The sequence below is a fragment of the Anomaloglossus baeobatrachus genome, chromosome 3 (assembly GCF_048569485.1).
Source record: "Anomaloglossus baeobatrachus isolate aAnoBae1 chromosome 3, aAnoBae1.hap1, whole genome shotgun sequence".
NCBI classification, from domain to species: Eukaryota; Metazoa; Chordata; class Amphibia; order Anura; family Aromobatidae; genus Anomaloglossus; species Anomaloglossus baeobatrachus.
In genome coordinates, this window is record NC_134355.1 from 247,532,665 (window position 1) to 247,544,338 (window position 11,674).

The following is an 11,674-nucleotide window of genomic DNA, read 5'->3' on the forward strand; positions in this document are numbered from 1 at the left end:
AATGTTGCTGTAGCAACAATATTCTCACTTTTAGGCCCGTTTCACACGTCAGTGAAAAACACTGACGTTTTTCACTGGCGTGTAAAACACGCACATGTCCCTCCGTGTGCCGTGAATCACGACACACATGGGTTGTCTAAGTGCAATCCGGGCTCCGTTCTCCGTGGCCCGTGATTGCACTTAGAGATTAACTCACCTGCGCCCGCTCCCGCTCTCCATGGTGCTGATCGCTCCCGCGGTGCAGCATCCGGCCGGCGCTGACCCCCGCAGCAGCTGCTTCCGGGTCGGCTGTGTCGTGCATCATGAATATGCGCGACAATAATGAGCCGGCTCAGAAGCAGCAAGCTGCACGGGCTGCAGAGGACATCGCTGGACGCCGGGTGAGTTAAAATAATTTTTATTTTAAAAGCACGTTTTTTTCTGGCACGTGTTTCACGGATCACACCACTGCGTGGTCCGTGGAACATCAGTGATGCCAGAAAAAAATGGACATGTCTCCGTGCGGCAATCACGCACACGCGGGTACGCCGCATGGAGACACGTGCAGTGAAAAATCACTGACGTGTGAGCAGACCCATTCATTACAATGGGTCTGCGTATGTCAGTGATTCTGGTACGTTTAAAAAAAAGCACAAACGTACCAGAATCACTGACGTGTGAAAGGGGCCTAAGGCTATGTGGCCATGATCCAGCGACACGGCGTCTAGTACACAATGTCAGTCTTCCTGCAGCTGCCCATGCCCACGATTTGGGTTCAGGCTGCTGTGGAGCTCTATGCTACCTGCAGAGAACACTCTCGTCTCCGCAGCATAAATTGACATGCTGAGGCTCGGGAAGCCACGCTACCGGTCAGTTTATGCTGCGGAGAAAAGAAGCACAGTGGGCATGGGATCTCCAAAAATCCTTCCACTGTGCTTCTACTGCACAACTCAGCGTTATGGACGCAGGGAAAACACTCAGCGCCCATAACGCTGCAAACCCTGATTGTGGACACACAGCCTAAAAAGCGTCAATGGATGAAGGGATGTCAAATATATAGAACGTCCCATCCCCGCCTGCATATTCTAAGCTGGCACCTTTAGTACCTTTCATGTGACACTAAAGGGTGCCTAGCTTAGTATTTATCCAATAAAAAAAAAAAATAAAAAAATGAAAAAAATGGCGTGGGGTCCCCCCTATTTTTGATAGCCAGTCAGGGTAAAGCAGACTGCTGTAGCCTGCAAACCACAGCTGGCAGCTTCATCTTGGCTGGTGATCAATTTGGAGGGCTCCCCAGGCTTTTTTTTTTTATTTATAAATAAAGAATAAAAAAAAAATAACGTGGGGTCCCCCCAAATTAGATCACCCGCCAAGGTGAAGCTGACAGCTGGGGTCTGGTATTCTCAGGGTGGGAAGAGCCATGGTTATTGGACTCTTCCCAGCCTAAAAATAGCAGGCCGCAGCCGCCCCAGAAGTGGCGCATCCATTAGATGCGCCAATCCTGGCGCTTCGCCCCAACTCATCCCGCGCCCTGGTGCGTTGGCTAACGGGGTAATAAATGGGGTTGATACCAGATGTGTAATGTCACCTGGCATCAAGCCCAGCAATTAGTGATGTCACGGCGTCTATCAGATACCAGACATAACTAATTGACAGTAAACAAAAGCAAAAAAAGACAACAAAAAAATTTTTATTAGAAAAAACACTCCCCAAATCATTCCCTTGTTCTCCAATTTAATAAAAAAAAATGGGTCCGCAGAAATCCATATGGATGTCCCACGTCGCCTCTGGACCTTCTAGAATATGGGGGCACGTTCAGGGAATGTATCCCCCATTTTCTAGGAGGGCAGACCCTCCATTTGAGGAGAGTGGGTGCAAAAATCTGCACCCACTCTCCCCGGGTCACAGCTGCAGACTGCCGAGCAGCCAGCACAGCTCACACTGAACACTGTGCTGGCTGTCAGCTGCTCTGCTCATGTGACCGGCCAGCGTGCACTGTGAAGGAGGAGGGGGCCGCGGGGGATCAGCGCTGCAACCGGACAGGTATGTATGACACCGGGGGGAATAGGGGTGAACGGGCAGGGCCTGGGTGCATTTTTCTGTCGCATGGCACAAGGCACATGCGACAGATAACATAGGAGCAGGGCGGCCGGTGCGCTACTGTGCGCGCGGCCATGTTGGATTTTCGGGAGGGGGGGGGGTCGGGGGTCGGGGCGGGCACTTTGGCGACACCGGGGGCTTTGCCAGGAAGTGAGGTCAACAGGAAGCCTCTTGACCTCACTTCCAGGTAAATGCCTGCGTTCTGGCGTGCCGACAAAGCCCGCGGACCGCAACAAAAAAGCAGGTCCATGCGGTGTAGCTGCGTTCAGACCCCACATCATTGATTTCAATGGGGGAGAGAACGCAGCCACAACGCACAAAAGAAGTGACATGCTGCTTTTCTTTCCGCACCGATTTTTGGCATCCAAAACGCTGCGGAAAGAAACGCAGCATGTGCACTGATTTTTCAGCTTTCCCATACACTTTGCTGGGAAAGCTGAACGCATGCAATTTGCCACTGAAACGTTGCGGTTCAAAACGCAGCGTTTCCGCGGTAAAAAACGCAACGTGTGCACACAGCCTAACTGTCCCTGTATATACTAGCATAGATAAAGGGCTCTTTAGAAAAAGTATTTCCAAAGATCTTTTATTTTATACAAATAAGCGCAGGGACTAGTCCCAAGGGCATTATATCTTAGCATGTTAGTACGCCCACAGGAGCGTACTAACATGCTATTCAATGCATCGTCACCGGTGGTGCAGGGCGTACCTGTATTTGCTGTGATTGACTTCCAGTCATGCGGAGTAGACCTCTCTGAAGCCGGTACGCATACAATCTGCTTCATACTGCGCATGACCGGAAATCCCCAGCATTCGGAAGAGCAATCACAGCATACACAGGTACACGCCTTACCACTGGCGATGCTGAATTGAACAACATGTTTGTACACCCACAGGAGCGTACGAATATGCTAAGAGGGCGGACTAGTCGGGGGGTTATAATGCCCTTTGGACTAGTCGCTAGCCTCATTAGCATAACATAAAAGATCTTTAGAATTCCTTGTTCTAAAGATTCCTTTATCTATGCTAGTGTATACAGGCACGGTTAGGCAGGGATTAGCAATATGCACCCAGAACTGCTCGTGGCTCTTGGTGCATATTCCACCTGACAGGCTCCCTTTAATGTTGATAAATGTAAAGTAATGCACCTAGGACGGAGTAATCCTATAGCTGCATATACATTAAATGGAAGTAAACTCGGGACTACAGAACAGGAGAAGGACTTGGGTATTCTCATTACAAATAAGCTGAGCAGCTTCACTCAATGTCAAGCAGCAGCTGAAAAAGCAAACAAGATTCTAGGGTGTATAAAAAGAGAGATTAGATCCCGTGATCCCAACGTATTGTTACCCCTCTATAAATCACTTGTAAGGCCCCATCTGGAATATGGGATCCAGTTTTGGGCTCCACATTTTAAAAAGGACATTCATAAGTTAGAGTCAGTTCAAAGGCGGGCAACTAGACTATTACAAGGAATGGAAGGTCTCCATATGATGACAGGTTGAAAAAGTTAGATATGTTTAGCTTAGAAAAAAGACGTCTCAGAGGAGATCTCATTTATACACAAGTGGTCAATACAAAGGCACGGCACATGACTTATTCCTTCCAAGGACCAGTGGACATTCATTACATGCGGAAGAAAGGCAATTTCGGCAACTAAATAAGAAAGGGTTCTTTACAGTTAGAGCGGTCAGACTGTGGAATGCCCTACCACAAGAGGTAGTAATGGCAGATACTATAACAGCTTTTAATAAAGGGCTGGATGATTTCCTCATAATAGGTGGCATGAGTTATAGTTAGTGATAGAAAGTGTACACCTGGTGGGCAGACGGTGACCGTGATGGACCTCCAGGAGGGCTTATTCAGCCTATATGTAAAAAGGTCTGCCACTTCAGAGCAACATGGGGATTTGTGAGCAGTATCAGACCATGAGAAAAAGCCATGGCAACCAAACACCAGCCAGATGTACACAAGAAATACCCTGAGCCAATCCGGTGGCTGCAAGCACAGCGCAGGTCAGGGCTGCATCAGTAGCCATGGGCAACAGCACCACTACCAATAGTGAGAATGGGCCATGCGGGCTCCGATCACAGACCTGGCACATGAGCACTGTGCACACCAGCAGCATGGAGTACAATGGACAGCTGTGGGACCCCACCGAACAATGGCAGAGCCCTGGGATTACCCGGCTGCACAGCCTGTGGCATCACTATCCCCACACAGAGCCTGCTCTGCACTGGCTCTGCACTGGCTCTGCACTGGCTCTGCGCTGGCACTGCGCTGGCTCTGCGCTGGCTCTGCGCTGGCACTGCGCTGGCTCTGCACTGGCTCTGCGCTGGCACTGCGCTGGCTCTGCGCTGGCTCTGCGCTGGCACTGCGCTGGCTCTGCGCTGGCTCTGCACTGGCTCTGCACTGGCTCTGCACTGGCTCTGCACTGGCACTGCACTGGCACTGCACTGGCACTGCAGCTGGGAACCCACTGCTCACCAACTAGCAGGGAACTTGCAGAAAAGTTGGCTATCCCAGGGATCACTGCAGATGCCAGGCCTTACGAATGGCACCACAAGCCTCTGCACACCAATGTGGGCACATACCTCATAGGAGCAGGAGTCACGGCCAACGTCTCTGTAATTAAAGCATCCCAGGAGCGTCCATAGAGGGCAGCGCCACATGCATTGCGCCCACAGTGCCCTGCTGCACGGGCACCCCAACCGCACGCCCAGTCTCGCCAGCTGCGCCCGCTTTCTTCTCCCTCGCCCCTTCTTAGTTGCAGGATGCAAGCGACAAGTACCGAGTGTCTCACTATTTGCCAGGAAGGGAGCCGGATCCTCCCGCGCAGGCGCCGTCCCCTGCTCTCCAGCGGTGGCGCACTATTCGGCAGCTGCAGGGGGAGGCTCTGTGGCAGGCAGTGCTTTGCATATGAAGGAGGGCCGAGTGCGAGCAGCTCCATGCAGGGCGACGTCGATACTAAATCGCTTGATACGGCGCATTGCATTCCACAGATTACAGCCGTGACGGCAGAGTTGTATAATGTCGCCGTGTGCGGCCTCACTCCTCCGCTGAGGCCTGCATGGCGGCCGTGACTCAGGCGTAGTCAGAGGCGGAGAAACGCTCAGAAGGACAAAGTGTTTTTCATTGTCAGTGCATGCAGAATGGCGTCATTACACTGTCTGCTATGTCCTATAACGTACATCATCCACGGGCAGAGAGCTGCGGGTCCGCAGAGCTGGCGGGACTAGTGGTTATTACTGGGGTCTGCTGGCGGGACTAGTGGTTATTACTGGGGTCAGCTGGCGGGACTAGTGGTTATTACTGGGGTCAGCTGGCGGGACTAGTGGTTATTACTGAGGTCTGCTGGCGGGACTAGTTATTACTGGGGTCAGCTGGCGGGACTAGTGGTTATTACTGGGGCCTGCTGGTGGGACTAGTTATTACTGGGGTCTGCTGGCGGGACTAGTGGTTATTACTGGGGTCTGCTGGCGGGACTAGTGGTTATTACTGCGGTCTGCTGGCGGGACTAGTGGTTATTACTGGGGTCTGCTGGCGGGACTAGTGGTTATTACTGGGGTCAGCTGGTGGGACTAGTGGTTATTACTGGGGCCTGCTGGTGGGACTAGTGGTTATTACTGGGGTCAGCTGGTGGGACTAGTTATTACTGGGGTCTGCTGGCGGGACTAGTGGTTATTACTGGGGTCTGCTGGCGGGACTAGTGGTTATTACTGGGGTCAGCTGGCGGGACTAGTGGTTATTACTGGGGTCAGCTGGCGGGACTAGTGGTTATTACTGGGGTCAGCTGGCGGGACTAGTGGTTATTACTGGGGCCTGCTGGTGGGACTAGTTATTACTGGGGTCTGCTGGCGGGACTAGTGGTTATTACTGGGGTCTGCTGGCGGGACTAGTGGTTATTACTGCGGTCTGCTGGCGGGACTAGTGGTTATTACTGGGGTCTGCTGGCGGGACTAGTGGTTATTACTGGGGTCAGCTGGTGGGACTAGTGGTTATTACTGGGGCCTGCTGGTGGGACTAGTGGTTATTACTGGGGTCAGCTGGTGGGACTAGTTATTACTGGGGTCTGCTGGCGGGACTAGTGGTTATTACTGGGGTCTGCTGGCGGGACTAGTGGTTATTACTGCGGTCTGCTGGCAGGACTAGTGGTTATTACTGGGGTCTGCTGGCGGGACTAGTGGTTATTACTGGGGTCTGCTGGCGGGACTAGTGGTTATTACTGAGGTCTGCTGGCGGGACTAGTTATTACTGGGGTCAGCTGGCGGGACTAGTGGTTATTACTGGGGCCTGCTGGTGGGACTAGTGGTTATTACTGGGGTCAGCTGGTGGGACTAGTTATTACTGGGGTCTGCTGGCGGGACTAGTGGTTATTACTGGGGTCTGCTGGCGGGACTAGTGGTTATTACTGCGGTCTGCTGGCGGGACTAGTGGTTATTACTGGGGTCTGCTGGCGGGACTAGTGGTTATTACTGGGGTCAGCTGGCGGGACTAGTGGTTATTACTGGGGTCAGCTGGCGGGACTAGTGGTTATTACTGAGGTCTGCTGGCGGGACTAGTTATTACTGGGGTCAGCTGGCGGGACTAGTGGTTATTACTGGGGCCTGCTGGTGGGACTAGTTATTACTGGGGTCTGCTGGCGGGACTAGTGGTTATTACTGGGGTCTGCTGGCGGGACTAGTGGTTATTACTGCGGTCTGCTGGCGGGACTAGTGGTTATTACTGGGGTCTGCTGGCGGGACTAGTGGTTATTACTGGGGTCAGCTGGTGGGACTAGTGGTTATTACTGGGGCCTGCTGGTGGGACTAGTGGTTATTACTGGGGTCAGCTGGTGGGACTAGTTATTACTGGGGTCTGCTGGCGGGACTAGTGGTTATTACTGGGGTCTGCTGGCGGGACTAGTGGTTATTACTGCGGTCTGCTGGCAGGACTAGTGGTTATTACTGGGGTCTGCTGGCGGGACTAGTGGTTATTACTGGGGTCTGCTGGCGGGACTAGTGGTTATTACTGAGGTCTGCTGGCGGGACTAGTTATTACTGGGGTCAGCTGGCGGGACTAGTGGTTATTACTGGGGCCTGCTGGTGGGACTAGTGGTTATTACTGGGGTCAGCTGGTGGGACTAGTTATTACTGGGGTCTGCTGGCGGGACTAGTGGTTATTACTGGGGTCTGCTGGCGGGACTAGTGGTTATTACTGCGGTCTGCTGGCGGGACTAGTGGTTATTACTGGGGTCTGCTGGCGGGACTAGTGGTTATTACTGGGGTCAGCTGGTGGGACTAGTGGTTATTACTGGGGCCTGCTGGTGGGACTAGTGGTTATTACTGGGGTCAGCTGGTGGGACTAGTTATTACTGGGGTCTGCTGGCGGGACTAGTGGTTATTACTGGGGTCTGCTGGCGGGACTAGTGGTTATTACTGCGGTCTGCTGGCGGGACTAGTGGTTATTACTGGGGTCTGCTGGCGGGACTAGTGGTTATTACTGGGGTCAGCTGGTGGGACTAGTGGTTATTACTGGGGCCTGCTGGTGGGACTAGTGGTTATTACTGGGGTCAGCTGGTGGGACTAGTTATTACTGGGGTCTGCTGGCGGGACTAGTGGTTATTACTGGGGTCTGCTGGCGGGACTAGTGGTTATTACTGCGGTCTGCTGGCGGGACTAGTGGTTATTACTGGGGTCTGCTGGCGGGACTAGTGGTTATTACTGGGGTCAGCTGGTGGGACTAGTGGTTATTACTGGGGCCTGCTGGTGGGACTAGTTATTACTGGGGTCAGCTGGTGGGACTAGTGGTTATTACTGGGGTCAGCTGGTGGGACTAGTTATTACTGGGGTCAGCTGGTGGGACTAGTGGTTATTACTGGGGTCAGCTGGTGGGACTAGTTATTACTGGGGTCTGCTGGCGGGACTAGTGGTTATTACTGGGGTCTGCTGGCGGGACTAGTGGTTATTACTGCGGTCTGCTGGCGGGACTAGTGGTTATTACTGGGGTCTGCTGGCGGGACTAGTGGTTATTACTGGGGTCAGCTGGTGGGACTAGTGGTTATTACTGGGGCCTGCTGGTGGGACTAGTTATTACTGGGGTCAGCTGGTGGGACTAGTGGTTATTACTGGGGTCAGCTGGTGGGACTAGTTATTACTGGGGTCAGCTGGTGGGACTAGTGGTTATTACTGGGGTCAGCTGGTGGGACTAGTTATTACTGGGGTCAGCTGGTGGGACTAGTTATTACTGGGGTCTGCTGGCGGGACTAGTGGTTATTACTGGGGTCTGCTGGCGGAACTAATGGTTATAACTGGGGTCTGCTGGCGGGACTAGTGGTTATTACTGGGGTCTGCTGGCGGGACTAGTGGTTATTACTGGGGTCTGCTGGCGGGACTAGTGGTTATTACTGCGGTCTGCTGGCGGGACTAGTGGTTATTACTGGGGTCTGCTGGCGGAACTAGTGGTTATTACTGGGGTCTGCTGGCGGGACTAGTGGTTATTACTGGGGTCAGCTGGCGGGATTAGTGGTTATTACTGCGGTCTGCTGGCGGAACTAGTGGTTATTACTGGGGTCTGCTGGCGGGACTAGTGGTTATTACTGGGGTCTGCTGGCGGGACTAGTGGTTATTACTGGGGTCTGCTGGCAGGACTAGTGGTTATTACTGGGGTCTGCTGGCGGGACTAATGGTTATGACTGGGGTCTGCTGGCGGGACTAGTGGTTATTACTGCGGTCTGCTGGCGGGACTAGTGGTTATTACTGGGGTCTGCTGGCGGGACTAGTGGTTATTACTGGGGTCTGCTGGCGGAACTAGTGGTTATTACTGGGGTCTGCTGGCGGGACTAGTGGTTATTACTGAGGTCTGCTGGCGGGACTAGTTATTACTGGGGTCAGCTGGCGGGACTAGTGGTTATTACTGGGGCCTGCTGGTGGGACTAGTTATTACTGGGGTCTGCTGGCGGGACTAGTGGTTATTACTGGGGTCTGCTGGCGGGACTAGTGGTTATTACTGCGGTCTGCTGGCGGGACTAGTGGTTATTACTGGGGTCTGCTGGCGGGACTAGTGGTTATTACTGGGGTCAGCTGGTGGGACTAGTGGTTATTACTGGGGCCTGCTGGTGGGACTAGTGGTTATTACTGGGGTCAGCTGGTGGGACTAGTTATTACTGGGGTCTGCTGGCGGGACTAGTGGTTATTACTGGGGTCTGCTGGCGGGACTAGTGGTTATTACTGCGGTCTGCTGGCAGGACTAGTGGTTATTACTGGGGTCTGCTGGCGGGACTAGTGGTTATTACTGGGGTCTGCTGGCGGGACTAGTGGTTATTACTGAGGTCTGCTGGCGGGACTAGTTATTACTGGGGTCAGCTGGCGGGACTAGTGGTTATTACTGGGGCCTGCTGGTGGGACTAGTGGTTATTACTGGGGTCAGCTGGTGGGACTAGTTATTACTGGGGTCTGCTGGCGGGACTAGTGGTTATTACTGGGGTCTGCTGGCGGGACTAGTGGTTATTACTGCGGTCTGCTGGCGGGACTAGTGGTTATTACTGGGGTCTGCTGGCGGGACTAGTGGTTATTACTGGGGTCAGCTGGTGGGACTAGTGGTTATTACTGGGGCCTGCTGGTGGGACTAGTGGTTATTACTGGGGTCAGCTGGTGGGACTAGTTATTACTGGGGTCTGCTGGCGGGACTAGTGGTTATTACTGGGGTCTGCTGGCGGGACTAGTGGTTATTACTGCGGTCTGCTGGCGGGACTAGTGGTTATTACTGGGGTCTGCTGGCGGGACTAGTGGTTATTACTGGGGTCAGCTGGTGGGACTAGTGGTTATTACTGGGGCCTGCTGGTGGGACTAGTGGTTATTACTGGGGTCAGCTGGTGGGACTAGTTATTACTGGGGTCTGCTGGCGGGACTAGTGGTTATTACTGGGGTCTGCTGGCGGGACTAGTGGTTATTACTGCGGTCTGCTGGCGGGACTAGTGGTTATTACTGGGGTCTGCTGGCGGGACTAGTGGTTATTACTGGGGTCAGCTGGTGGGACTAGTGGTTATTACTGGGGCCTGCTGGTGGGACTAGTTATTACTGGGGTCAGCTGGTGGGACTAGTGGTTATTACTGGGGTCAGCTGGTGGGACTAGTTATTACTGGGGTCAGCTGGTGGGACTAGTGGTTATTACTGGGGTCAGCTGGTGGGACTAGTTATTACTGGGGTCTGCTGGCGGGACTAGTGGTTATTACTGGGGTCTGCTGGCGGGACTAGTGGTTATTACTGCGGTCTGCTGGCGGGACTAGTGGTTATTACTGGGGTCTGCTGGCGGGACTAGTGGTTATTACTGGGGTCAGCTGGTGGGACTAGTGGTTATTACTGGGGCCTGCTGGTGGGACTAGTTATTACTGGGGTCAGCTGGTGGGACTAGTGGTTATTACTGGGGTCAGCTGGTGGGACTAGTTATTACTGGGGTCAGCTGGTGGGACTAGTGGTTATTACTGGGGTCAGCTGGTGGGACTAGTTATTACTGGGGTCAGCTGGTGGGACTAGTTATTACTGGGGTCTGCTGGCGGGACTAGTGGTTATTACTGGGGTCTGCTGGCGGAACTAATGGTTATAACTGGGGTCTGCTGGCGGGACTAGTGGTTATTACTGGGGTCTGCTGGCGGGACTAGTGGTTATTACTGGGGTCTGCTGGCGGGACTAGTGGTTATTACTGCGGTCTGCTGGCGGGACTAGTGGTTATTACTGGGGTCTGCTGGCGGAACTAGTGGTTATTACTGGGGTCTGCTGGCGGGACTAGTGGTTATTACTGGGGTCAGCTGGCGGGATTAGTGGTTATTACTGCGGTCTGCTGGCGGAACTAGTGGTTATTACTGGGGTCTGCTGGCGGGACTAGTGGTTATTACTGGGGTCTGCTGGCGGGACTAGTGGTTATTACTGGGGTCTGCTGGCAGGACTAGTGGTTATTACTGGGGTCTGCTGGCGGGACTAATGGTTATGACTGGGGTCTGCTGGCGGGACTAGTGGTTATTACTGCGGTCTGCTGGCGGGACTAGTGGTTATTACTGGGGTCTGCTGGCGGGACTAGTGGTTATTACTGGGGTCTGCTGGCGGAACTAGTGGTTATTACTGGGGTCTGCTGGCGGGACTAGTGGTTATTACTGGGGTCTGCTGGCGGGACTAGTGGTTATTACTGGGGTCTGCTGGCGGGACTAGTGGTTATTACTGGGGTCTGCTGGCGGGACTAGTGGTTATTACTGGGGTCTGCTGGCAGGACTAGTGGTTATTACTGGGGTCTGCTGGCGGGACTAATGGTTATGACTGGGGTCTGCTGGCGGGACTAGTGGTTATTGCTGGGGTCTGCTGGCGGGACTAGTGGTTATTACTGGGGTCTGCTGGCGGGACTAGTGGTTATTACTGGGGTCTGCTGGCGGAACTAGTGGTTATTACTGGGGTCTGCTGGCGGGACTAGTGGTTATTACTGGGGTCTGCTGGCGGGACTAGTGGTTATTACTGGGGTCTGCTGGCGGGACTAGTGGTTATTACTGGGGTCTGCTGGCGGGACTAGTGGTTATTACTGCGGTCTGCTGGCGGGACTAGTGGTTATTACTGGGGTCTGCTGGCGGGAC

At 53.5% G+C, this 11,674-nt stretch overlaps 1 protein-coding gene across 1 annotated transcript in view; it reads right to left on the reverse strand.

Annotated features, from left to right (window-relative positions):
* Nucleotides 1–4,983, reverse strand: part of MAP3K4 (mitogen-activated protein kinase kinase kinase 4) — a 185,035-nt gene extending 180,052 nt beyond the window's left edge. Inside the window, exon 1 of the mRNA XM_075339782.1 lies at nt 4,674–4,983. Within this exon, the coding sequence (XP_075195897.1) occupies nt 4,674–4,678 (5 nt within the window). The 5' untranslated portion in view covers nt 4,679–4,983. The remainder of the gene's footprint in view (nt 1–4,673) is intronic.
* Nucleotides 4,984–11,674: the final 6,691 nt, after the last annotated feature.